The sequence below is a fragment of the Neolamprologus brichardi genome, chromosome 1, assembly GCF_056152115.1.
Source record: "Neolamprologus brichardi isolate AB-2024 chromosome 1, ASM5615211v1, whole genome shotgun sequence".
NCBI classification, from domain to species: domain Eukaryota; kingdom Metazoa; phylum Chordata; class Actinopteri; order Cichliformes; family Cichlidae; genus Neolamprologus; species Neolamprologus brichardi.
Window position 1 is genome coordinate 23843904 of NC_142104.1, and position 26720 is coordinate 23870623.

General features: G+C 42.1%; 1 protein-coding gene across 1 annotated transcript in view; it reads right to left on the reverse strand.

Moving 5' to 3' along the window:
- The window catches only part of gpc5a (glypican 5a), a 138324-nt gene that overhangs the window by 97965 nt on the left and 13639 nt on the right, over positions 1 to 26720 (reverse strand). Inside the window, exons 3-6 of the mRNA XM_006780326.3 lie at positions 8692 to 9152; positions 8362 to 8595; positions 7599 to 7729; positions 7319 to 7444 (exon numbers count right to left, since the gene is read on the reverse strand). Of these exons, the coding sequence (XP_006780389.2) occupies positions 7319 to 7444; positions 7599 to 7729; positions 8362 to 8595; positions 8692 to 9152 (952 nt within the window). The remainder of the gene's footprint in view (positions 1 to 7318; positions 7445 to 7598; positions 7730 to 8361; positions 8596 to 8691; positions 9153 to 26720) is intronic.

A 26720-nucleotide genomic window follows, 5' to 3' on the forward strand; every position in this document is an offset into this window, starting at 1 on the left:
CGATTGATCAAAGCCATCTAAAACAGACATAACCCTAAAGCAGCAATAGAGAAGCATTTTATGTTTTCTAGGTTATACAGCAAAAAAATTAGACAGTTTAGTTGGTATTGAACTTATGAGGGAAAAACTGTTTCAAAACTTTTAATAAAAGACATTTAAATTAAGTTAACTAAGACTTTGGAAAGTAGCTCATCAGAGATGGTGAAAAGTAGATTCTCTAAGTGCATCTCAATAACATTAGGGTATAATTATAATAAAAAATATAATAAAACAATACCTCCTAGTAGATGGACCAATGGTATAACTTTGACCTTTGACCTGGGAATTCAATGTCTTCTGAGATCTTAAGCAGGTGCACCTGTGTTATGAATTTCAAAATCCTACATCGCCTTGTTCCTGAGTTATTTTGTTCCCGAGGTTTTCAGAAAACCTGACCTTTGACCTTGAGCTCAAGGTCACTGGGATTTGAACTCAGCCAAGCTTTTAAGTAGCTGCACCTATAGCATCAAGATGAAAATCCTAGATGATGTACTTCTTGAGATATTGAATTCACAAGATTTTCAGAAAACTTGACCTCTGACCCTGAGGTTGAAGTAACTGAGATTCAAATTCATTTGCGATTTTTAGTAGATGCCCCCATGGTGTGAATTTCAAAAATCCTGCAACATCGCCTTGTTTTCGAGCTACCACATCAATAAACTTGGGTCTCCACCCCACCTACCTGGCTGGGTGACAACAATACCCCATCAGCCTTTTACAGCTGAGGGGTAAAAAGGTCAAGGGTACCCAGAGCTCTCTGGTTTCCCATTTGACTTCTTTAGTCCAAGTTCTACTGATCATGCAGTCCATGTGAAAGGAAAGGAGAGATTGCATTTCCCAAAAAAAAAGTCTCAAAACCATGATGTGATAAAAAAATATCTTAATAGCTGTTTTTTAAATTTTGGTGATTTTGTAAACAACAAATGTAAGAGGAAGTCTTAGTCACAGATATCTGCCTCGAGCACAGGAAGCCCCTGGAAACCTGGCCGCTGGCACCAAAGGCTAAGTCAGCAGACAAGCCGGCAGGTTTCCAGCGAGGCTGCTCGTTAGATGTTAGAGATTAACACAAACATCAAATGATTCCATCAGATTTTGCTCCACTTGGTGATTTCTATGATATAACCGCGACTTTGATCCTGATATAAAAGGGAGGAAAAAAAGCATTGCTCAGAGACACATGCAGCATGGGATTAAGGGTCACCAACAGTCATTGCTGAAGAAGTTGGACAGTGCTCCCATATTTTAATATTCGGCGTATGTTGTCCCCTCATGGGAATTTTGCACTGAGGCTCAAACAATCCTCAAATGAACTGCGTTCCCTGAGCAGGCTGGGATAAACTAAGCTCTTGATGCTTCTTCAGTGGATTCCCATTAGCAGAGCTTAAATCTGTCATTTCATCTAAGCCAGGGCAAAAGTCACCTGAGCTTCACATCTAGTTGGGAAATAGATGTGAAAATGAGCCAAAATTATAAGCAAACGATAAAGGAGGAAAACTGAAGTGAGCAGCGAGGACCTTCACATAAAGAATCAGTCTGTTCCTCTGCTCACAGAGCACACATTGAAGACTCCAGGGCTACAACTCCAGGGCTCTTATTACCATGTGATTAACCTCTTCAGGATTAACCGGGCAGCAAAGACACGGCAAAGGTCAAAGGTTAGCACTCAGACAGCCACTCCAGCATAAAAGGTGCCCTATTAAATGAAAGGCCACGCTGAAATCTGCCCGCCTGTCTTCAAGCATCTTTTTGTTACACACTGTGGCATTCATCCCGCTGTACTCATCACTACATGTTAAACTCCAACAGCATGCAAGGTCAGTTGCCTTATTACCGTAAAAATACCAAAAAAAATAAAAAAAAAATGTTGTACTCAATTAGAAAAAAGCACTTTGAAAATATAAACACGCAGCCAAACACCTGGTGTGTGTTGGCAGCAGTAAGAAAGACTGCAGGTGGGGAGGAATTAAAGCGAGCCTACGCCGGAGGAGGTAATCATGAATAAAATATCACACTCTGGTACTTGTTGAGGCTTTCTAGCACTGCTATAACAGCTGGTTGTTTTCATCCACTGGTAGGAATTGTAAGAATGGGAAAGTATTTACTACATAGCGATGGGAGCACCTCAGCCATGATGCCAATCAACAGGCTGATGAGTACTGAGCAGTCAATACTACTTCATTACACGAGTACTCAGTACTGACCACGATCAGCTTTGAAATGAACATTAATAAGTTAAAACTCTGCATTTTACATGGTTGTGAAACCGCTTAAAATCCTTAAACTGCCTTTGAGGTGGTTAATGGAACAGCAGATATCTTAACGTTTGCCTCAAATACATGGAGGTAAAAGAGCACCAGCTGAGGACTAGTGCTTGAGAACAGGACTTCAAAAAAAGGAAAAGAAAAGAAAAGAAAAAGAGCCTTATAAATACAGGCATAGTAAAAGAAAGTACACCCCCATCGGCTCTGAGGTTTTACATATCAGGACATTTTAAAAGATTATCCAGGCTATATTAATGTTAGGTCATTAAAGCTGTGATGAACAACAACGCATGACATACTATGCTCTTTTTATTCAGTGGTGGCTGTGGCTCAGGTGGTAGAGCGGGCCTTCTACCAGTCTAAAGGTTGGTGATTTCTCTGAATCCTTCATGTGTCGAAGTATCCTTGAACAAGATGCTGAGTCCAGATTCGTCCCCAGTGTTCCCATCAGAGTGCGAATTAATGTAAATGTTAGATAAACGCAATGTATGAAAGTGTGTGCGTGATTGTGTGAATGAAAAAGCACTACTAGTGCTCAAACTGAGTGGAGGGTGTTCCATAAGGATTCGTCTATTTACAAAATCCAGAAGCTGTGTGTGTAAAACTAAGAAAAGCTCACGATTCAGGATCCTGTAGAACCAGCTTTTGTAGTAACAACCTGAAGTAACTGTTTTCAGTCTCTCACATTGTTATGAAGAAATTCTGAAATTCTCTTCAAGTTCAGGTTTGCATTGAGGCTCAGCTCTCCTCTTCAACATTTAAATCAGATTGAGGTCTAGACTTTGACCACAGCAGCACACTTTACTTTAACTGATTCTGTTGTAGATTTGCTGATGTGGTTGGAATCATTGTACTTTTGCAGTATGTTCACACGCTGCTTCTGCATTGGGGCTTAATTTTTACAAAACAACACAGTATAATATATCCAGTTCAAGTCCATCTGAGGTTGTAATGACCTCATTTTAAGGACCGGACTTTTGTCATGATGATATCTTGAAGCATAAAACCTTAACATTTAAAGAGGTTGAACAGCAGCTGCTGTTCAAACCTTCTGTTTGCAAGAGCCAGCCAATCATAAGATCAGCCAAACTCTGTGGCTTACTGAGAGGCTATAAGATAAATTGTTCCCACTTTATTGGAGGACAAACAAATATTCAAAATGAGTCTAAATGAGCTGCACAGTGGTTCATTCAAGCCTGAAATCATGAAAAAGTTTATGAATAACAGACTTTTTTTTGTTGTTTACGCCTGAATATGTCATGTCATTGGGACAAATGACACCCTTGCCCCAATCCCTTAACTTTACTATTTCATGTGCCAAGAAATGCTGAGAAGTGAAATGAAAAGAGAAAAAAGAAAAACGGGGAACCCACGTATACGTAAACAATTCAGTCAGGATGTTTAAATGGGCAGCTTGTTAGTTTAGAGGGAAAACTGTCAGTGTTTCATATACAGCTGCTTTCACCTCGCCCCGAGGAGGACAATAAATGGCACAAAAAAACAAAAAAGCTCTCAAACTTGTATCAACGTCAAAGCACAAACACACAGTGCAGATGTAAGGTGCAAAATTCTTAAAACAAGGAGTCGAAAAATGGTCAAAATTCTGCTTTAAACCTGGACAATAACGACTACAAAGCATTCAGCGCCAGTTAAGAGACAGCTTGCATGAGAACATGTTATTACAGATCAAAGCAGCAAATTACAAGGCTGACTGCTCTGCAGGGATTGTAAATTGAATAAGTTTTTCTTATTCTTGTCATATTTACACATCCACGGCTAACACATTGCTTCTGTTCCACGCAGAGCCTCGCCATGGGGTTATAACAGGTGAACTTAGCTGTCACCAAAAGAAGAAGAGAAAAAATCTGTTTATTATCTATAACACAGATTAATTCCTCGTGCGATTTCTTTCCCTCCCAGCATGAGCGACAAACCGGGAGACGGAGAAAGAATGTGAGAACTAATTCCCCCTTGAAGCAAGGCCACGTCATCGACATGAGATAAAAGCGGCTTGTGTTTTTTCTTTTATGATCTTATCTGATTGTTCTTTATCTCTTTGTTTACCAGGGACCGTGATGAGGACGTGCATTAAATCTCTCTTAAATCTCAGACTCCTGTGTCGTGTTTTTTGTGCTCAGCCTTTTTATTAAAAACGACAAAGCTTTGGTTGCCTTAGTCCTCCTTTAAGACCATAAAACAATCTGTGCCAGCACACACAAAGAGCTGTTATAAAAGGCATCCGTGCACAATCCAACGTACAGTTTCAGACACATAACACGCACACACGAACACACACACACCAACTGCACTAATCGTTTAAGGTCTCAGAGGCCTCGATAAGCTTCTGTAAATCAGCCACCAGCCAGCAGTGAGTTTTATTCCCCTCTCTCTCAGTGGATGTTGGGTTATGACCCGTAGGCAGGAGGTTATTTATTGCTTTTGTCTCAGCTTGTGTTGACTCCCAGCCACTCATCTATGGTTCTAGGCTAATAGAAAGCAGCACAAGATTGCAGATCTGCAGGAAGGCTGCTAAGCTGCAGGGACTTCGCTCAATAGTCTCCTCGGAGCCCGGTCTCCCCCGATTCTTAATGTCTCTCAATCCTTCTGCTTTTGCAGTAATGGCAAAATCAAAATGAAGCGAAGCTGTGAGTGAACCCGAGGTGAAGGACTCCCTATCAATACGTGTTAGCGTGAAAGTGGAAGAAAGAAAGGAGGGTTAAACTGCAGAGGAACGCCCACAGACCATAAGCATTTCCCAGCGGCTGCTGCCAGACATGATAGACAGGCTGCAGCCTGCTGGCCTGCCTCTTTCTCCAGCACTTAAGAAACATCTCTATTCTCAGAGATGGCTGCACTCCATTGCGATGGAAACCCGAGGTGTTAAGGCAAAAAATAGCAGAAGATGAAAAGAGTAAATTGTCGACAGCAGAATGAAACTTAACCTTGATACTCCGTCTCCATAGTAATGCCGCTTCTGATAAGCAGCACTGAGCTACTTTCTTAAGAACTCTGAATCTCTCCGTTTGCTGCGAACGTCCTGAAAGACCTTTTCCCCGCTCCTTCCCTCTTACCTTCACATGGCACCGCGAAACAATCTCAACACAGCTGTCATCCTTTACAATAGACCGTCTAACCTGAACTGGCAACTCCAACCTCACTGTGGCTTGAAATACAGGCCCACCTGTCGTTTCAGCAGCCCTGACAGCAGCTGACAGTTAAGAGGAACAACCGCAGACTGAGAATATATGAAGGGGTCCTTGACTGATGACAGCACGGGTAAGATCGAGAGCTGTGATGTAATGGAGACAAGGCCACTGACGGATACCGTGAAAGAGGCCAGGTTGTCTGCTCCAGCTCACAACCATTCATATCCAAGATCTATGTGTGCGGGCAGTAACAGCTAATAGATTAATTCTACAGTGGTGTCATGGTGTTTGTAGGGGGCAATATATACGAGCAGGGTCAGATGGTGCACAAACAGCCTATTCATGACAGGAAAGAAGGAAACCTTTGACCTTATGTAAAATGGGATTATACTTCATGTGTCAACAATATTGCATCCGTCGTTTTAAACAGTTTAAAAACCCTATTTGGGCAAATTTAAATCAATCGGGGAGTTAAGTTTATCTTTACGTCCACAGCTGATATTTTCAAATCATTACCTCAAAGTCCGCTTCAGTCCCTTCACTCGAGCCTCTTTGATGCACACTAAATTCCCTCCAGTCTCTCAAAACCGTGACTCTTCAATCTGAATTTTGGGAAAGTGGTCAAAGTTTCTGGAAGAGCAAGTAAAGGGACGGGTATACTGAGCAATCACACACACATTCATACAAGCACTTTTTCCTGTGTCTCAGCACTTTGTCTAACATTTGCACACACACACTCGCACCGGGGGAAAGTCGGATACGGTGACAGGCAGACTGCAGGGATCCACCGACCTTCCAGTTGGAGGGCGAACCCGCTCTACCTCCTGATCCACAGCCGCCACTGAACTCGTGGATTGCTTTTGGGCTCAGACGCTGCAGATTCTTCAACTGTAGACTAACGTTTGGGCTCTGTGTTGTAGCTAGAGGCCCAGCTGTCATCAGTGAGAACGACTGTTCATAGGAAAGTTGTGTCAGTTTGAAAGAGATCAATGTTTGGTCTCTGTAAAAGTTTGAAGTCCATGCTGAAATCCAGACTTGTAAGTGTCATAAAGTCATAAAAGGACAAATTTAAAGAGAGCAGTAAAGAGATGCACAAGAAGACAACCTTAAAGGGGATTTTTTTTTAAAGCAACCAAATCTTTGAACTACATTATTGTTTTATCCTTGTCAGTTCATTTAACAGTTAGACTTCTTTGCAGGCAGAATTCTCCGCCCAGTGTGTCATGTTAGATTGCACGTGTGGCTTCAAGTGTAGCTGAGACATCACAGATAGCGCCTGCATGTAGGTATGTTGGTCTCAGCTGGGTGAGACTAACATACTAGCAAGGAGATTGCAAAGAAACTTCTAGCAGACGAATGTCAAAGCAGCCTCCTCGAGTCAAACCGTGCACGTGCATGAATCTGCAGAGTGAAGCTAAAACATCACATCAAAAAGTCTCACTTCCTTCCAAACTGCTGTTAGTAGTTTTCTTTAAGTAAGCCTATCAACCAAAAACAAAACTGTTTCTCAATGCATCTTTTAGGCATTTGAAAATACCTGCAGTACCATTTCTAATATGAATTTGATGAATCCTTTTGTATCACTGAGCGTTGGCGTGTCTCCATCAGCATGATGTCAGAAATTAAACGATAAAATTATCAGTGACGGATTCTGACAGCATGCCCGCTGGCTCAATAAACTACAGATGGGAGACAAATTAAAAGAAATACCTGAATATCACATCAAATTTTGATGATTATCCCTCCAAAAACACCCTTGATCCCACTAAATTTATTTCAGAGGCTTACAAAAAATACGTTTTACCACACTAACATGGCTTTATCTAATGTGTCACACCGTCTGTATGCATCATTTACATCTTTAAAACAAACCTTTTAACGATTTCTGTTCCGTTCCAGCAGGACATCGCGTCATTGGATGCGAGGTCGCTCGCACACAGCTGATCAGCCAGGCCGCCGTAGTAAGTGAGGTACAGACGCAGACTGCTCAGAAAATCCCTGCAAAAGCAGCAGCCACATGGAAGCGCGCAGCTAATTAACTTGTTCAATAAAGCGTTGTGCATTTTAATTGTGCATTAAACCATCTAAAAAAACGAAGAAGAAGAAGAATGGCACCACCTCTCCACATATCTGACATCTTCCTCCCACTTACTTTCTCCTGTTAGCGAGTGAGCCTCCCGGCGCTCTGACAGACGCTTTAAGAGGGATGGATTCTCTGCTGCTGTGCTGGATGCTGACCGACTGAGCAGGCTTCCTGCTTGGTGGGCCGCACAGTTTGTAAACCTATAACCCGATGAGAAAGACAGAAATTAAACACTCTAAACACTGAGGGAGAAACAAGCATTTTAAGAGTTCGCTCGTTAAACTGTTCTGGCGCATAACAAATTGGCCTTATTTTAGATAGGTGAGAGGCACATGTTTATACTGAAGCCATTAGTGCAGCCAAGCCTATCATGTCCAATTTCTGAATCTACTGTATGTGCAGGGTTGTTCAGCAGCTTTAGTTGACCACTAGATGGAGCTGTGGTGCCTCAATTAGTTCTGCAAAGTTGGCATGCTCAGAAGCAAGCACCCCGGGGCTTCCAGTTCCCAGCAAAAGCTGCCTGAATTGAGCTACACGTCAAAAGAAAAAAAGTGCCTCTAAAAATGTTCTCATAATATTGAAGGATTTGCAATTTCTGACCAAACAAACACTGATGTACCTGTGAGGAGTTATTTAATTTATTAAAGGTAATTTATCCTATTAAACCTAAATAATATCTCCAAGACTTTTTTTAAATTCCTTATTAATCTCCTCTTAATCTCAGACATTAACAGATCCACAGTGGACACCAGTTTTACCTCCTGCAGAACCTCAGCACAGTTTGAACTCTACTCATCTCAAACAACATTAAATCATTCGTCATGATCTAAACCTGTGCCGAGAGCCGCGGTCCATTTTCCTGAGCATGCCTGACAGCATTACGAACGAGCCTGTGAATTCCCAGAAGCACTTGCTCCAAATCCTGAGGTCCGTGCATCCTTGCTGACAGGCCCTCCAGCGAGCGTACAAACTCCCTCCAGTGGATGTCAATCTCTGCCATGCTCGCCAAACACCCTCGCATCACGTTGATGCAGTAGCCCATGCAGGGCTTGGACTGGGTTAAGCCCTGTGGAGCAAAAATTAGAGAGCGATCAGTGCTGACGATAAAAGAAGTTTCATTAATTCAGATCGATACGCTTGCTTCAGAGAGGTCCATCCGTACCTGGCAATGAGGGCAGTAGTGCATCTTAAGCAGGGCCCGTCTGCACTCGCGGCTTAGCTGTAAGTGGTCCGTGGTATTGATGACTTCGATTCCCAGGTGCAGCGCCTGAAGAAGAAGCTTCCCAGAGACCCCGGAGCGAGCAATCTGATCGGCCAGGTCACCGGGCACTCCGCCAAACGGTCTGACGCTGCGGCTTAATGACCTCACGCACTCGGCGTGGCCCAGCGATACGCCGCCGAGGCTCGGGCTGATGAGGTGATCGTAGACCAGAGGGAAGAGCGCGTCAAAGAAGCGCTGCACTAACTCATCGACGCTGAACTCAGAGCCCAGCAGGAAGAGGCTGATGTCAGTGAAGAGTTCCTGCACGGGACCCGCAGCCTGATCAGCCATGCTGTGATACAAATCCTGGAAGAGGGTGATGGTGTAATTCTCCGCCTGCCACAACAAGGCCTCGAAGGACTCTGTGAGATAGACAACAGGAGAAAGAAAAAATTCAAAACTTCATATTTCAGCACCTTTAATTTGAACTCTACACTAGGAGTAAAAGATGTGAAAGATACCTGCTATGTAACAGTCATCATCACGCCTTTATTGACATATACTGAGGTGTCAGAACTCATCATTAAGGAGGATGTCAAATATATAGAAAAGAGTTAAAGCCAACAAGAGCGGGATATTCAAAAGGAAAAGCCTAAAAATCCTCCAACAGAGCTTCTAATAATGGCTAAAACTGCTCTGGCATGAACAGAGCTACATACACAGTACAATACTCTTATAGAACTTCGGCTTCCATTAATACCAAATCAAGAGAAACAGAAAGGAAGACGAGTCTCTAGGGCTCCCAGCAGGGGCTGCAGCTCCCCGCGTCTTTCCAGAAAGAGCGAGGGGAGTACGTGCAGGGAAGCAATTTGTTCTCTAATCAAAAGTTGAGCTGACAAAGAAAAATGGCAAAGAAAGAGACGGGAACACACTGAAGTGGGGACTGCTGTGATACATAATGTGAGCGGAGCTTCCGTACATACGCAGCGTTTAACCAGTGAAGCGATTCAATTCATTTAATTCAATTCCTCGGTTAAAAAGGAAATTGCATTTATCCAACTTGCACACAAAAGGCACGTATATTCCAAGACCAATTAAAACCATGTTTGACTCTTTGTTTCTTCTTTCCTGACTGAACACGTAAAAAGTCGCACGTGAGCGTAAGATTTCCTGAACATGATGTGAGAACGCCTCTGCGTTTTCCCTACAAGACGGAATAATCCTAGCACAATAGGGCATGGTTCACAAGGGCAGTAAGCTGGCCTTTATCCCTTTGTCTCGGCTTATACCTGAGCCACGGCCTTTCTCACATCATGTGCTTGTCATGAGTTGTGAGGCAAAAGTAAGGGCGAACGCCTGGAGCTACCTAGAGGGGGGGGCCAAGAGTCTGCGAGTGAGCTTAGACTGTCCAATGCTGCATAATATGCACCGATGCAGAAAGATTGACCGAAGGCCCCCCTGGTGAGGGCGACTGCAGGGCGGACAGAGAGGGATCTGGCATGCCTACAGGCGCACCATCTCAAGAGGCAGCACTAAACACCGAGTCACCAGGAAAAGAGCGTGATCACAGGCCTTCTGTGATCTCGAGACTCAAAGATGTGTGTTTGTGTGTGAATGAGAAAAAGAAAGCCGCGCCTCCTACACAGCAAGTGCTCTGGTCAGAGAGCAACATGAAAAACAGGGAGAGAGCGTGTAAAAAAGACACACAAAAAAAAAACTGCACAGACAAGAGCAGCAGCTGTTGGAGTGTAAGGTGTGTTTGTGCATGCGTGTGTGTGTGTGTGTGTGTGTGTGTGTGTGTGTGTGTGTGTGTGTGTGTGTGTGTGTGTGTGTGTGTGTGTGTGAAACAGACACGCATGCAGACCATCAGAGAAACGGAAAGAAATATGTGCTCACAGAGTACAGTTTGAGATTTTTACTGCCTCAGGTGTGTGAGGCAGAGCAGGCAGAGTTATGAAGAGTCCCACGGGGATTATAGTGCATGCTTCGGGGAGGGGGGGTTTACCACGTTAGATTATGGAGTTAATGAATCCCACCTGTCAAAGCACGTAATGAATATCTGTGGAGTAAACAAATTTGTCTCTGTTTTATCTCTCTCGCTGCTTTCTTCTCCCTCTGTTCCCTGGGATATAAATCTCTCATCATAGGTACATTAAAGCAAACTTAAAAGGCTTGAATAATAAAGCTGATCACAAATTCTGCTGTCTAAACTAGTTCACGGCACTGACACAAAAGCTGCCCGACATGTTATTTTTCATTGAAGATGGTGAGTGGGAAGCAGAGCCTTTCACATGAAGCCCTCGTCCGACGGCCAGGCTTCTGGGTAAGCCTGAGGACAGAAATAATAAGGAGAGCGAAAAAACTGGAAAGATGGAAGGAAAGTGACGCGGAGGAGCTATGTGGAGGATGAAAAGAAGGTACATCTTTTAATATTTGGACCTGTTTAAAACTGCTGAGATCGATGGTTTCATCAATAAAGGAGGGCAAAAGGTTCGACTTGGTGGCAGATCGAGGTTCAACCGTCAACACTCACATCTGCTTCAGAGCAAGAGAGAAATCCACAAGCAAAATCCCAGGACGACAAAGACAGCAACTAGCTGACTATCTTACAAAACTGGAGTTTCATTTTAGACTTTTCCGCTGTTTGGTTAGTTTAAGGCAAAATTAGAGACTTACCAACACATAAGCAAGCCAATATCAGCCATCTGCAAATCTAACGGTATCGGCATTTGTAACTGTAGGTAAATGAAAATGTAAGAAGTAAAGAAGACAGCGGGAAACACCCTTCAGCCATGTTGTTAGTGTTGATGTTGCATAGCCCAGCACAGCTGATCTGATTGAGCAGCATAAATGAGTAAGCAAATAACAACACAACAGTTGGTTAGGTTAATGAAAGGTCAAACCCTCCAACCCACAGGCGATTCAAAACATGCGGTATTCTGCAGTGGAGCTGCAAATCTTTTATTTCCATCCTGCCTAAATAAAAATGCACTAATAGATGTGCAGTGTGGATGATATTTCTTTAAATGTTCTAATTGCCTATTTTCATATAAAAGCATTTTAATAGAAACCTTAGAGGGTTTGTTTCTGTCTGTTAAAAACAAAGCCGAGGATGAGACAATGTGCCCGTCCTGCCCGTGTGTATTCTGGCTGTCAGTGACCCTCCCCACTACGCCAGTCATGTTTGCATTTCTGGTGATGGGAGGAGGAGATGCTGAAGCAGCATGATTGAAATCACTGTGGAGTGACTTTTACTGAATGTCTGCTCTTCTTAAGTAACTACAGCAGCTTGATATACGTGTAAATGCTGCCTCACAACCACACAGCCAAAGTAAGACGGGCAAGAAACTTTGTTTGACCAGCTATGGAAAATATTACATGAGAGATAAAAAGCATTTGGCTACTGAAAGGGTAGCCAAAAGACTGCATCGATATATAAACTTCAAATGTAAAATTGGGGAATGAGAGTTTGAGTGAAATTCTGCCAAATGGAAAAGAACGAAAAATAAAAGTTAGCTAATGTAAAACAAAAAAGTGTAGTTTTCAATGTATCATGTGCGTCATTTGGAGTCACTACAAGCCATTACAGCATGCCACCCATCAAACTGCACAGATGCCTCCCTCGCCTGCTCGCATGGTAAATAAACTGATATATGAACATTTCATGTTTGAAAGCTCGAAGGTCCGCAGCTATCATCCAGATATATTGGCTATTATATCACAAAGGCTCCTCAGTTGAATTCCTACGTAGCTGAGCCTCTCTCCATGTCTAAAAGGCTTTTAAATTTGATCCCATTTCCCTCATTTCTTCCATAATTGCTGTTCTTCTCATTTTCTTTATTGTAGGATGATCTGGTTAACTGTGACAGGGGTAGCTAACAGAGTGATGAGTTACACTTGAGGTCGGAGCCTCTGGCACTTCACGCGAAACCAAACAAAATCATTTTCCTTCCACTCCCTTGTGTTGTCTCTCTTCCCCTACATCTCTGTGCATCTGATTGTGTCGGGGAGTAACAGAGATATTGTGATAGCAAGAAAGCAGATGAGGCATCGGGTTCACATCTAAGACAGTAAATCAATACTGCTGTTACAGCAATACATAAAAAAGTACATGGTCAAGAAGTTGAAGATGTAAACTGATAACAAGATGCTGATTGGTTGCTTCTCCACCAGAGGGAGACATTTTTTTATTCAAATATGAATATGTGAGATCAGCACAGCCTGTCGAAACTGACCTGTGCTGCACGCTCCCGCCAGCTACTGCCCACCAAACAACCACAAGTGATTGCTAATCCAAATATATCAAAACATAAAGGAAAAACAGCTCCAGTGGCAGATTTGCTCACATACACACATTCACCTGTGAGTAATCCACTGCCACTGAGCTCATACCCTGAGCTACTGCAACCACAGGATTTTTCTACAAATTAGACGTTATTTAATATCAAGGTCAGGAAAGGTTGAGCGGCTCAGACAGACAAGAAGGGAAAAAAATCCTGTCATAATAATTGAAACACTGATGCGCGGCCTTCAAACCATTCAAAACTGCAAAACCAACAAAGTCAACAAGCCTCCACTTCTTTCTAAGCATATTTGCATTCACAGACGCGTCACTGAGGAAAAGGATCACTCAGCAGGATGAGGAATAAGACGAGCCTTTGTAGTCAGAGACTCTTTTAAAAGCAGACAATAGACCAAAAAGCTGCGGCTCTCTTTCACACGCGCTCGGAATAAGCAGAGGCATGTTGATTCAGTAAATGCACAACACTCGAGACGCATCCCTCAATGTGCGCCGTAACGCACAAACACATCAACATCGGCGACTTTGTTTGAAGCTCGCCACTTTTTCAGGTTTCAAAAAGCTTCAAATGCCACCAGCTGACCTCAGCTGAGCTGCAGAGCTATGCAAAGATGGCTTTTATTAATGTGATTCATCTTCTGTGTACGGCTGTGTGACCACAACAGAGGAGCCCCGGTGACATCTGATAGGCTGCAGAAAAGGCCACTCTCCATCTAGAGAGGATGAGTCACTGGTGCTGTGCGCTCGGCTCATCCCAGAGCAAAAGACACACAATGAAAGTCAATGACTTTTAGGGTGGCACAGTCAGTACAGTCAACAGAAAACTACGCCTTCACTGTGGGATATTAGAGGATGACAAAGAGCACCAGCACACTTTGATGTTCCAGGATGGAGTCTGATGGCAGTGTCAGAGATGCCACAATAACCACAACACAAACACAAAACAATAAAGACATACAGGGAGACCGGGCAACAACTTGTGTGTACGTGTGGAAAAATGTACGTGTATTTTCGGCTCATGCTTCATCCCAGTTTGCAATTTATTTATGAGTCATTTCCAATAAGAAGTTATTTCTCTTTATGGGATTTAATTGCATCTGTTGACACATTCTGGCGTGTCGAGTCGAACAGACTCAAGATTGCTTTATGCTCACAATTAAGGAGAACATTGTATATAACGGGGAATAAATCACAAATTGCAAGCCCATAAAAACAGTGTTGCCACATGCTTCTGCCTGATTATGTCCCTTTTTTTAATACTTAGCCTAAAAATCAAAAAGTTACTTTTAGTGTGCCTTTATATAAATCACCCAGAAACGTGTGCGAACACTCCTTTAAATGGACCCGGTAATAAATTAGGTCTATTTTAACATGTGACCTGCTTCCTCTCAGGCTGTAAACTGAAAGCTGGTTCAGTCAGAGTTATCCTTAAAAAAATGAATGAATGAATGAATGAATGAATGAATGAATGAATGAATGAATGAATGAATGAATAGACTTTTAAGCTGCTGGATATAGAGCGTAAAAAAACTTGCCTTTAATCTGTGCAAGACGCAGCACTGCACACTCTTTTACCCACCTAAAGTACTTACTCACCAAAATCCACTCACTGCAGGACCATCGGGGGGTTGATAAGAGTTTAAAATAGTCTTATTTTTGCTTTTCTGGCATGACAAACATCCACACAAGGATGCTGCCATTATCACACGGCACAGAGCTTCCCAAGTCTCTGCTGGGGACGTAACTGACAACCAGACCTATTTTTTATATGCTGGGACACGAGCGAGCCGGCAGCTCAGAAAAACACATGATCAGAGAAGTGTCACCAAAAAAAAGATACCGTAAGGCAAACAAATCAGACTTTGCATCAAAACACGAGCAAGCGTGCAGCAAATGAGTCTGGAGCGCTGCTGCGATATACGAGGAGATTGAGACGAAGCACAAAAGTGTTATTCAGTGTACGTGAGTGAGCACCTGCCTGCTCCCATTTACAAACCACCAAGTAAAGCTGGGCCTTTCATGTATGTGTGTGTCTGTGTGCTTGTATGTGTTAGGGCATGTTTAAGCGCGTCTGTATGATGGTGGTACCTGGAGTTCATATCTGGCTGAGCCATTATAAAGTATCTCATATCAAAACCTTTCTCTGACTAAGTTTTGACTTTCTGGATTGCCAATCTGGCAACTGCAGCACTGTAAACACCAGCAGTGCGACCACCTTGACCCGCAGATGACCAAGGTGGGGGGGGAGGGGGGGGGGGGCTCAGGAGGAAAGAAAAGCGCTGGGATGTTTTCTTATTCCTTCTGTCTTTAGTTTCAATAAAGGGGGCATTGTTTAAAACTGAAAACAGTCGCCCGCTCTGAGGTGTTACGGAGGTTTGCTCAGGCTCAGGGTTTTCTCAAACAGAGACGGGGAAGGGGAGAGAAATGTGATTTATTTGGAAAGGAAAGGAAAGGAAAGGTTCTGCAGTCGTGAGTCATCCATCCTAACATGCACACTCTCAATACAGACACCAGACAACAAATAAGCAAAGCACAAAAAAACTTTAAAAACTGAGTCATGACGGCTGGGAGAAAGCTGTTTTTAAACCATGCTTTTCTGCACTCTGGGACCCGAAATCTTCCTCCAGAAGGAAGAAACTGAAACTCACTGTTCAAAGGGTAGCTAGCTGTCAAGAAAAACCAGAACAAACCAACCGCTGTAACCATCTGGCGTACAGGGATGCTGTGTTCTGCTGTGGTTCACCAATCAGCCTGTTAAGATCTCTTAACAATTTGATTGGGAGAGTTTCTGTTTTCTACAGATAAATATTCAAACCACGACACCGAGGGGAAAGGATAAAACAGATCGAGCAGAAGCGTGCTGAAATAAAACCATCGTGGTTTTATCGGTGTGGAAACGAGAACGCTTTGTCAAACACAAGAGTCTCTGGTCCCCATTTTTGCACGCAGCTTCAAAGCTTGATTTAAAATTCAGCTTTGAATCAATGATTGTTCGAAGATATTTATAACACCAAACACATTCTACAATGGAGCCCTTAATGGACGTGGTCGCTTGTGCATGAGTACACGATCACATCTTTTGTCAGAATCATCGTTGAGCGGGACGCGGCTGGTCACGTGATCCTGAAGACTCGTCTGCAGACTTTAAAATGTCCCTGTTTTTTCAAACCTGCTCTGACACATTTGTGCACAGAATAAATAGTGAGGGCGAGAGCACGCATCCCCGACTGGACAGTGTCCCATGTACCCGGACTCTTTGACTTCTGCTTGTTAAAAAGTCAAGAATCCAGCCCACGAGATTTTTATTTATGCCCAATTGTTCTAAAAGCCACCTTATTGAAATACGAGCCTGAACTGTGTCGAAGGCTGAACGGTAGGCTTTCCCACTGGTGTTTAACAATCAGGTTCAACAAGGTTACTGTGGCATCGTCCACTCCTTTGGGTGGTGTGTAAACAAACTGCATGGAGTCGTGCCTGTGCTCAGTTTGCATTAAAACCCCTGACTTCACCAGTTTTTCATGCATTTTCTAAAGTCATTTAAAGTTTTGAGATAACTAGATTTAGGAACAGCAACTTTCCACACAATAGGTACATAATGTGCCTGCAAAGACTTATTAAAAATGTAATGAAACCCAGTACTAAGGAAGGTAAAGGAGCATTATGACAGGATAAATTAAGACAGATTAATCTGCTTTGCTAGGATGGAATCAGGCTCAGCTTGCCATCAGGCCTTATCTCTGTTTACTTCTATATATATATGCTCCCCACCTCATAGCAGCTGACAAACGCATATTTATCCAACGCAAATTCAGCCATCCTGCCATAAATCTAACTACGCCCACCTACAACAAAGAGCCTTCTCTCTATCTGTCCATATCTGTGCGAGGATTGCTTTTCTCCATCTCTCTCTCTCTCTTTTTTTCCCCTCTCTCACTCTCTTTTCTGCAGCAGGCTTAAGAGTCAATATTTGAGGATCTGTTGCAGCACTTGAACACTTCAAAGAGAACAGAGCTCTGCTGTGAACATGGCCTTTAATACGCCGTTCAGGAAAAGAAGCAGAGAGGGTCAATAAAAAAGGACCACAAGTGCTTCTTTTGGGGAGGGGTGTGTGTACCTGTATTACTCACGTTGTGAGGCTCTCTGTGTTTACTCTCTGTTTATATTGACAGAAATATAAAAGTCTCTAAGTTTAGGTTCGGGGTTATGTTTGGGTTAGGGAGGCAGCATCATAGCAACCACTGAAATGAATATAAGTCGGTGTAAAGAGACAGAAAAACAGCTGTGTGTGTGTGTGTGTGTGTGTGTGTGCGTGTGTGTGTGTGTGTGTGTGTGTTGTACGTGTAGAGCAAACATCTATTCGTACCCGTGCAGAAAAAAACATCAGGTTTAGCACACTTTGACTTTTTCAGAGGATTTTCAAAGTGACTCACACATGCAGAAATGCAGACAGAAAGAACGGGAGAGCGAGCTGTCACCGTCTTAGCAGCCAAAGTGAAAATAATAATATCATAATAAAGCTTTCATTAGCTTTCAAAGGTGGCTCTGTGTGAGGCTGTTCAGCGTTTCCTGCGGCTGGCCTCAGGGAGCTGTTAGATGCCAGCGATGGAGCCAACAGGGCTGTCATAAACCTGAAAAGAAGGCCTAATGCACGCACGCTGCCAGTGATTACTCTATTGAACTGGGTAATTACATTAGATTTATATAAAGACCACGATATGGAACATTAGGTTGTAAGGTCTGAAAAGCTTTGGAATCTGACCCCACTGACTGGCCTACATAAGAAGATAAACTTTTAACTAAAGTAGCCAAGTAAGAGTGGCAAGGAAGAGCTTGTGATTAATCAGTCTTACAGTCATCATAATCTCTGTGTCTGCACTGAGCATGCCCATATCACCAGTGCAGAAGGAAAAATAAATAAAACAAGTAAACACTTGGATGGAATAACTCATCAAACATCCAAACTAAGAGCTGCACAGGAAGAACTTTGTCCCATGTTTTTCCCCCCTCTCACAGATCTGCTTCAGCTCAGCCGTGTTATCAAGATGTCTGGAGTGAGCGGCTCTCTTGATATCATTCCAGATGATCTCTAAGGTCTGCGCTATAATTAGGCTGCTCCAAAACAAGGATTTCTTTGGTTGAAATCATTCTGCTGGAATTTTACTTTGATGTTTAGGGTAATTGTCCTGCTGCACGATTCTCCTGCTGAGCTTCAGCTGGCGGCCTGCCACCCGGACATTATCCTGTAAGACGAATGACTATCCATGACAAACTTAGGAATTCATTCATTTTCGAAAATGTCCAACGCAGTGCAGCGAAGAACCCCAAATCATCACGACGACTTTTGCCCAGCCTTCTTCCCCTCACCCCCGACTGGTGGCGGCAGATGGCCGCCTCTCCCAGTGTGAAGGAGTTTTCACCAGTGTCCTTTCAAAGTGATTGTTGGGCTTTCTCTGTATTACTGTAGGTCTTTACCTTACGATATAAAGCTCCATTGTGCAACGTTGTGATTTGGGGGTTACATAAATAAAAATTCAACTAAATTAAATTCTAGGTCCCCAACACTAAAGGATCTTAAACACAGATTAGGAGCACCACGAAAATAAAATGAACAATATCCCAAAGGCCAAGTTAACAGCATGAAAAGTACATTTTCCAATTTGTCTGTTTTTAAATTTTATTTCATTTAATACTTTTCTTACTAATGAAAATCTTTTTCCTTTTGCTCGCTCCTCAGTCGTTTAGGGAACTCTAACATTAGAGCCCGGTCGATATATCAGCATCTATAACAATCAATAAATGAAAACTACAAAAGTACAAAAAACACAAGAGAAACACCCTTCAAGCATGTTATCAGAACTGATGACGTAGGTTGAATCAGGTTCTATCTGAAATACTGAAAAATATGCTTCTACGAAATAACCCCACACAAGCAAAAAAAGATACCTACACATGCATTTAAATGTGACCCCAAGCGCTCCTTTGCAAGAGGACCACCAGCTATTGCACAGCACAGCCACCAAAGCACATCCTTCTGGGAATACAAGCAGTTCGAACTGTCCCTTTACAGCAATCAGTCAAACTAAAGAAGCTGATACTTCCGAGGGGGCTAATCAGAGGAGGATTACAATGTTTCTATTAGACAGTTTTATCAGCTGTAGTGAGCAGGACACCAGACACTGGACGCCCCCGCCCCACAGTAAAAACAACATTCATTTGTCACTCATGCCAGGATACTAATGATAAGCAGGACAATTATGCCATTATACCAGTATGTAGGGGGAAAAGGGACAGGATGCAGGGGAAGAGTGTAAGAGGAGTACAGACAGTAGCCTTGGTGTGTTGCTGTGTTTAGGATTCTATCACACACACGACTACGCCTAATCCCTGAAGACTCCTTCATTACTTAGGAAAAACTTCCTTCCATCCAGCTGACAGAAGAAGTGATATGTCTTTTCTAAAACAAATACAGGAAAAAGGAGAAAAAACAAACACTAACTCTAGTGTACTGCAAGAAAAAGAAAAGAAAAGAGAGAGCCAGGCAGCAGTATATGTTCTGTTTTGTGTAACTTAGAAAGCTACAACCATTACACTTGTATCCGATCCTCCTTTAAACTGGACATCAAACTTATTTAAAGAACCCCGGTTTAAGGGCTACTTCCAGAAAAAGAGACTATTACAGCCCCAAACCATTCACTTAACATACCACCAAATCAAAGCAACATGGTTTTAGTGGGAACTGGTGAGTGTGAGCTCAGGCTTTGCTGTACACTGTTACAGCAAAGACTTTTTTTAAGCTGCACCGTCAGCTTTTCTGCACAAACTTCACACTGCAATATTACCCCGCTGCCCTCCTCACTGCTCTACACTATGTAAATCCTAAAAACTGTGTAAACCTGTCACCAGGAGTTCCTGTTTAGCAGTGTAGCACTGTGTCATCTAATCTAGAAAATGGCCTTAAGACAAACAGCCAGCAGCCATAAATCTACATTTCAAACGCAAGTACACAGGAGACAATGTAAAGTGCTGACAAGTGTGGGTATTTTTAGGGCTCATCTCTATGCATCGAGTGGCTGCAGTGTGTGTGTGTGTGTCTGTGTGTGTGTGAGAGAGAGAGAGAAAAAGTCAAAGATCAAATGCCAAGACAGAAGAGAGTTCACGTGCACATGTGTTCATGCTGGCAAGCCTGCGTGACTGCTAACGTCCACTTCTGGAAGGCAGTAAACAATCCAGGATTTGTGGAAATGTGTCAGCTGAAATAAATCTCCGGAGCAGCAGTAAACTGAACACACACGGCAGCAGAATGATGGAGAGTCCGCAATTAGCTTCTCGTCTGACACTGTAACTGCACTCGAGGGTTTCTGCTGGAATGTCAGATGAGGATGTTGGGTAGTTAAAAACAAAAGAAAGGAGTATTTATGGAAAAAAGACAATATAAAACAGCAGTTTACATGCTTTAGGTTTCTGTGGTTCAAAAGACTAAAACTAATCTAAATTCCAATCTAAAGAGACAAAATAGAGCTGTGTGCTGTAGTACATGATGCTGCAGGGAGACTGCTGTGCAGGTTTGCTGCAAACAGCAATGAGAACGCCAAGTAGTTGAGCAGAAGAGCCATAAGGAGAAGCACATTTTTGCCTTTCACTTCCACCTGAGTGGACAAAAGATTTTTTATTTACTTTTGTTAAATTGTTAAAGTTTGTTTTTGTATTTATTATTTGCTCCCATCCTGTTAAACAACACAAGGACTGCAGATAAAAGAATAAAAACTTTTTTTTTCTAATGTGACACTAACGTAAATATTAATTTATTGGAATAACAACTGTAATCCATCATAAACTGCTGTGGTACTCTTAGCCTACACAGTCAGCATTTTTGTTAAATTTCCTTCCTGACTTCAAACAGGATAAACTTTATTAATATGCCAGTTCTTTTCCAGTCTTACAGAACAAAAGCACTTAACCCCTTAATGCCACCGTGCCATCACTGTGATGATGTTAGGCATAGCCCCCACCCACCCCGCCATAAACAAATAAGCAAAAACAAAAAATTAAACTATAAATGACACAAATGAACTCACATATTCATACAGCTCTTTTAATGCTGACGTCCTGCACAGCACTGTTGCTGTTAGACACTCACACTCTGTTGCTTTTGTACTTATTATGTGTTTAACCTCTTCAGATTTTTCTGATACCACTGTTTTATCCTCTTTGTGAAATCAGCTGCTCTGCTATCAGTACCCTTGCCCCTGTATGCAACTTCTTAGATGCCCGCTATGAACGCGTAACATAACAATAACTTCACTTATCGAGATTAGAAGGTATTAACTTGATAATCATCTTTATGCGATTGCCAAAGTCAGTCTAGATTAACCCATACGACACGAAGATATCAGAGACCAGAAGCACAGGCATCAAACTTTGGTGTCCCAAAACTTAAAACATTTTAGTGTTTGTTTCTAGAGACTGCACTGACTCCAACGGCAGAAGAAAAGAAGAAGATAAAGAGGAGCAATCTATGATAAATGGCGTACACCGTGGAAACATGTTCAGATAAAAGCAAGAGCGCAAAAGCAAAAAACAGAGCTACAGGCCGGCCAACAATTACACAAGAACTACAAAACATCAAAAACAGCTAGCTTTGCTTCAAAGCTCTCAAGTTAAAACAATATTTCATTGTTAATTCATGTGAGGATCACACAAACAAGATGTAATATAGTCTTTAGTTTTAGAGGTTCAGATTACCCTGGAGCCAGAGGAGCTGTTTCCTTATTTCTAGTCTTTAAGTAAACCAGTCATTGCCTGTTATTTCATTATTTGACAGATTTTACCGCACAAGTGGCATCAATCTTCTAGTAAAACTCGCTGTCACACAACTAAATACATACACGCTTCAAAATGTCATATAATTTCTGTACCTAAGAACAATGTCAGCAAGATTAGAAAACCACTGTGTTAACCAGCATGTCTGATACAGGACTTGTAATACATGACAGAAGAAATAGCCACAGTCAGTCTGACTATATTGTTTCCTTGCAGAAGCCCAAACGCCTGGATTGTTGGAGGGTATTGACTCTGAATAATCCTGCTTCCCTCTAAATCCTCATCCTCTGACTTCAAACACTGTGCAAAGACTTTCAATGGAATCTGGCATCCTCCCAACTTTCTCTCCTTCAGTCGGTCATTCTTCTTCTTCTTCACATTCTTTTTCACCCTCTGTCCTCCCCTGGATCAACTGTCCAGCCTTGAATCACAAAGCCAAGCTCAAATTCTGTGGGAATTTCGCAGAGAGGCCCCTGCGATGGCTCACACACACACACACACACACTCTGGTAAGGGTGACGACAAAGAAAGGACGCCTGTAAACCCGGTGGACAAAGAGCCTGCTAAATGAAAGGTCCCACACAAGGTTCAGGTTAAAAAAGATTTGAATCCTACTATTTGAGCTATTAAATCGTCATTCAAATCCAACCACGTCTCAGTGTATTCAATTTATGCAAGTATTCCCCGCACATTCATGTTTCAAGGTCCACCAGGTTAGTATGCCTTTACACCTTTCTAACCTCTCAGTCTTCCAATCTTTCATTCGCCCACATAAAAAGATGCACTCGGGGCTTTTTATATTTGACAGAAAGATTTGAGGCCGTGCATAAGTCCCCTTGCGTACAGGCTAATTGTTTGATAACATTGAAAGAAAAGACCCAGTCTAAGGGCATGCTATTGATGGTACTGTGAAGCTGTTCTCGAGTTCAAGGTGAAGTTAAAATACATCGTGGTTCCGCTTTTTTCAACGTGTGAACAGGCGACACCTTTCCTTTCATCCTTTCATCAGCGTTAAACACAAAGTACAGGTGTGGGAATGTCAACAGGATCCACCTATGCCAAACGCTGGAGACACAGATCATTCAGCATCACAAACTTCGGGCTTATGGTGCCGCTACACGATTTACCAGGCCATCATCTGCATTGCAGATTATCCAGTAAACAGAAATTTGGGGGGGGGGGGGGGGGAATCAGTACTCCTAGTAATAATTTTGATGGGTATGACTTTATTCAGGCATTTGTCAAAGACGACAAATACTGGCAACCACCAGTGCTACCCCTCAGCCTCCTAGCAGACACACTTGTGGTATCAACTTGTCAACTCATCGTCTCATTGTCGAGTGGCATTACCAAGATTTTCAGAAAACTTGACCTCTGACTACCTCATTGGTCCTTTGCGGCTAAAACAGACCAGACTTTTTCTAGAAGTTCCAATCTGCAAATCACCAAAAAGCACCACAAGAGGGCGATCATCACTCCAAGGACGGGAAAAAAAGATCAGAAAAAAAAATATTACTTATTACTTAATATTAATAATTTTAAGTATTTCCCAGGATAACTAAAATCAGTGTTACATTGTTACAGTCATCAGGATTTCTCCACAAGGGAGCATGACTTTATTAACAGACATGTCAGTGTGGAAGTGAAGCAAACAGTAAAATAACACATGCATCTCCAAGACCTTCAAAATTGAGGATGTTGGTTAAATATCACCACAATATAAAAGCCAGATGGAAATCTCCCCTTTTATTCTGCAGCTCCAAGTGCTGTTTAGTAGCCAACACGGTTTCTGACGTGAAGAAAACAAAAAGGCAGCTTCTATCTGAGGCAGCCTGGTGTTTTTGAAAGCAACATGAGGAATGTTCATTTCCAAGACAAAAGATCCTAAAACGCAGGCTCCTATAAAAAGCAGCATATTTTTCTCTGACTGAGGCCGGCAGCCAATTTGTGACCAACATAGAAACTTTACTGGAAGCAAACACTGTGTTACTGTAGTCGCTGATGCAGTGCAGCTCGGAGTTGGTTGCAGCGCAATATCTGACCTTGGTAAGAAATTACTGAGAAATTCTTTGAGAAATGTGCCGTTAGTTCAGTGTACTGGCTGCTCTGCCTCTGCACCTCTTTGCCCCGGCAATCACAAAGGAATATCATCACAGAAGAAGAGTGCCTACGCAAGATTAAGACTCCTGAAGCAACAAGTCAGCAGCACAGACGAGCGCTTTCTATACACCTATTAAATAAAGAACCGTTTAATCTTAAAGAGTTCATTGGGTATTTTGAGGTAGAGCTGTTTTAAAATGCTACTGAGAAACAGGCTGAGGTGGAAAAAGCGATTTACGTAAGTGATGCAGTTGTGTTTTGTTACCATCATAACAAGTGCAGCCTGGCAAACTACAATGTGATTACAAAGGAGCACTGGAAAGAGCAGTAATTGCAATGAGTTAACCTCGACCCCTCTGGCTTCACCTACAAGACAAAATAAATTAATAAAATAAGGATTTATGAAAAAGCCATTAGAGATTTGGACTTTACCTGACCCTCTGATAATAAATACAAGCTGTGTTTTGTTTTGCATTACTAGCTCGGGGGCTCTAAAGATGGAAATGTCCAGCACCATTTTATATTTCAACTAGACTGCTATACAAGACAGAGAAAAAATAATAATGCAGCACCTGCCTTTAGGCCCAAACACGCTTGATAAAAGAAAATGGGGCGTGGAGCTCCCCAGGGCCTGAGGCCCAAGGGAAGCTGCTCTGTTGGTAAATTAAACTCACCTCAAGGGGTTTTTAGAGGAGCTTATGGACTCTTACGGGCTTGCAACAGCCAAGTACATTAGAGGAAAAAGTCACAGACTGCTAATTACCTTCATGAATTCAATAATAACATATAAAACGAGCCAAACTAAGGGAGGAAAAGCACAACAGCTAGAGGCAGATATCCAGGATTGAATCACATCTAAACATACCACAGAATATGTAAACAAAAATCACCTTACTGAGATTTTATTCTTCTCAAAATAGGGATGATTAATTTGACTGAATTTTTTCTAATTTTTCTGTAAAATCAATATTTATAGGCACACTGCATGACTTAGAAAACTACAGATTGAAGCAGTAACCCCCTGGCAAACTCCAATTGCTAAGGAAAAATGAATATTCCCAGTTGCCAAGTGGTTGCTGGCTGTCACCAGTTGATATCAGTGGCAAAGACACTAAAACAGCAACCATTTGCAAACTGGTTGGCGGAAGCACGTTTTCCCCTACACTCAAAAAAATGAATTTGGGTGGTTGTTACATGCATAAGATCCAAACTTGTAATTTGAACGAAATAATTCCATGTTTCTATGGTGAACGTAATTAAATCATGTAGCATCTGCATGAAATTCAGCAACTTAATTTGTTCTTGTTGAGATGACATCATACAATCTAGTAAGAGCGGTTAGTTGCCTGGATCCAGCCACTCTTACTGGAGTTAGCAAATTAAGTTGCTGAATTTCATGCAGATGCTACATGATTTAATTACGTTCACCATAGAAACATGGAATTATTTAGTTCAAATTACAAGTTTGGATCTTATGCATGTAACAACCACCCAATTTCATTTTTGTGAGTCGACTCACAAAATTCACAAGATCACATTAGATGTCAAACCACAGGAAAATCAGTGGGGTTACAAGAGGCAGACAACCACACCACGTGTATGCTGTTACAACTTCTTATGGTTTAACTTGTCAAGGACAACAACATAAAGCATCATCAAGCATAGCTTTCCTACTTTTGTTACGTCTGTATTGACAGATTAATGCCATGGTGGTTCGTGCTGTTGCCTCAGAGCAAGAAGATCCTGGGTTCAAATCCACAATGTGGCGAAGTTTGCAGTGGGTTCTCTCTGCGTACTCTGGTTTCCTCCACAGTTAAAAGTCATGCAGTTGTACGGGTAACTGGTTATTCTAAATTGCCCAAAGGTGTTAAAGTGCAAATGATTGTTTGTCTCTGTATGATAGACTGGCGAGCTCTCCAGGATGTACCCTGTCCCTCTTGCCCTATCACTTCCGCAGCCCAAATAAAGATAAGAAGATGGGTGGATTGGAAGTTGCTGTAAATCCATTGATTTTTTTTTTTTGTTGAACATTACTTAATATGAATACAACATGTACTACAGACATAAGTTACATTTCATTCATTCAACAAGATTATCATCGGTGTAACAAACAAATATTGTACTAGTTCATGTAACAAGACTGACTTTTGATGTGCCAAAGTGTTTAAACAATATAAGATGGATTTAAATAAATTTAATTAGACTAACGTGGTGCAAACATGTTGATTGAACAAAAGTCAAATTAATTGAATGTTAATGTTAATATTATGTTAAACCTACACACATATATCGTGTTGACACAACACAATCAAGATGGATTAATATAACATGATTTGTTTAGATGGACTATAAGTGGCAAGATAAAATTACGTTCATCCAATGAATAATTTTTTTGAGTGTATCAACCTGTCACCACTGACCAGTCTCTAGCCCTGCATGACTTGGACTAAAGCAATCAATTCACTGCCACTGAATTGACTGGCAACTGCCAGCAACCACTCACCAACCAGTTAGAGAATACACATTCTTCCTTGATGACCGGTGGTTTCCAGATGGGTCTCTAGGCCGGTGCAATCGGGACCTTAGCATTCCTGACCTCTTACTTTACCTTCCTTAGATTCACCAAACTGAAATGTAATTTTGCAATCACATTAAAAATACTCTTTTTATCCAAATCAAGCTCAGGATCTTGTAGTTTCCATGAGTGTTACCCGACTGAGTAATAATTTTACTGTACTTGAACAGAATTTATACACTGAAATTGTACTTC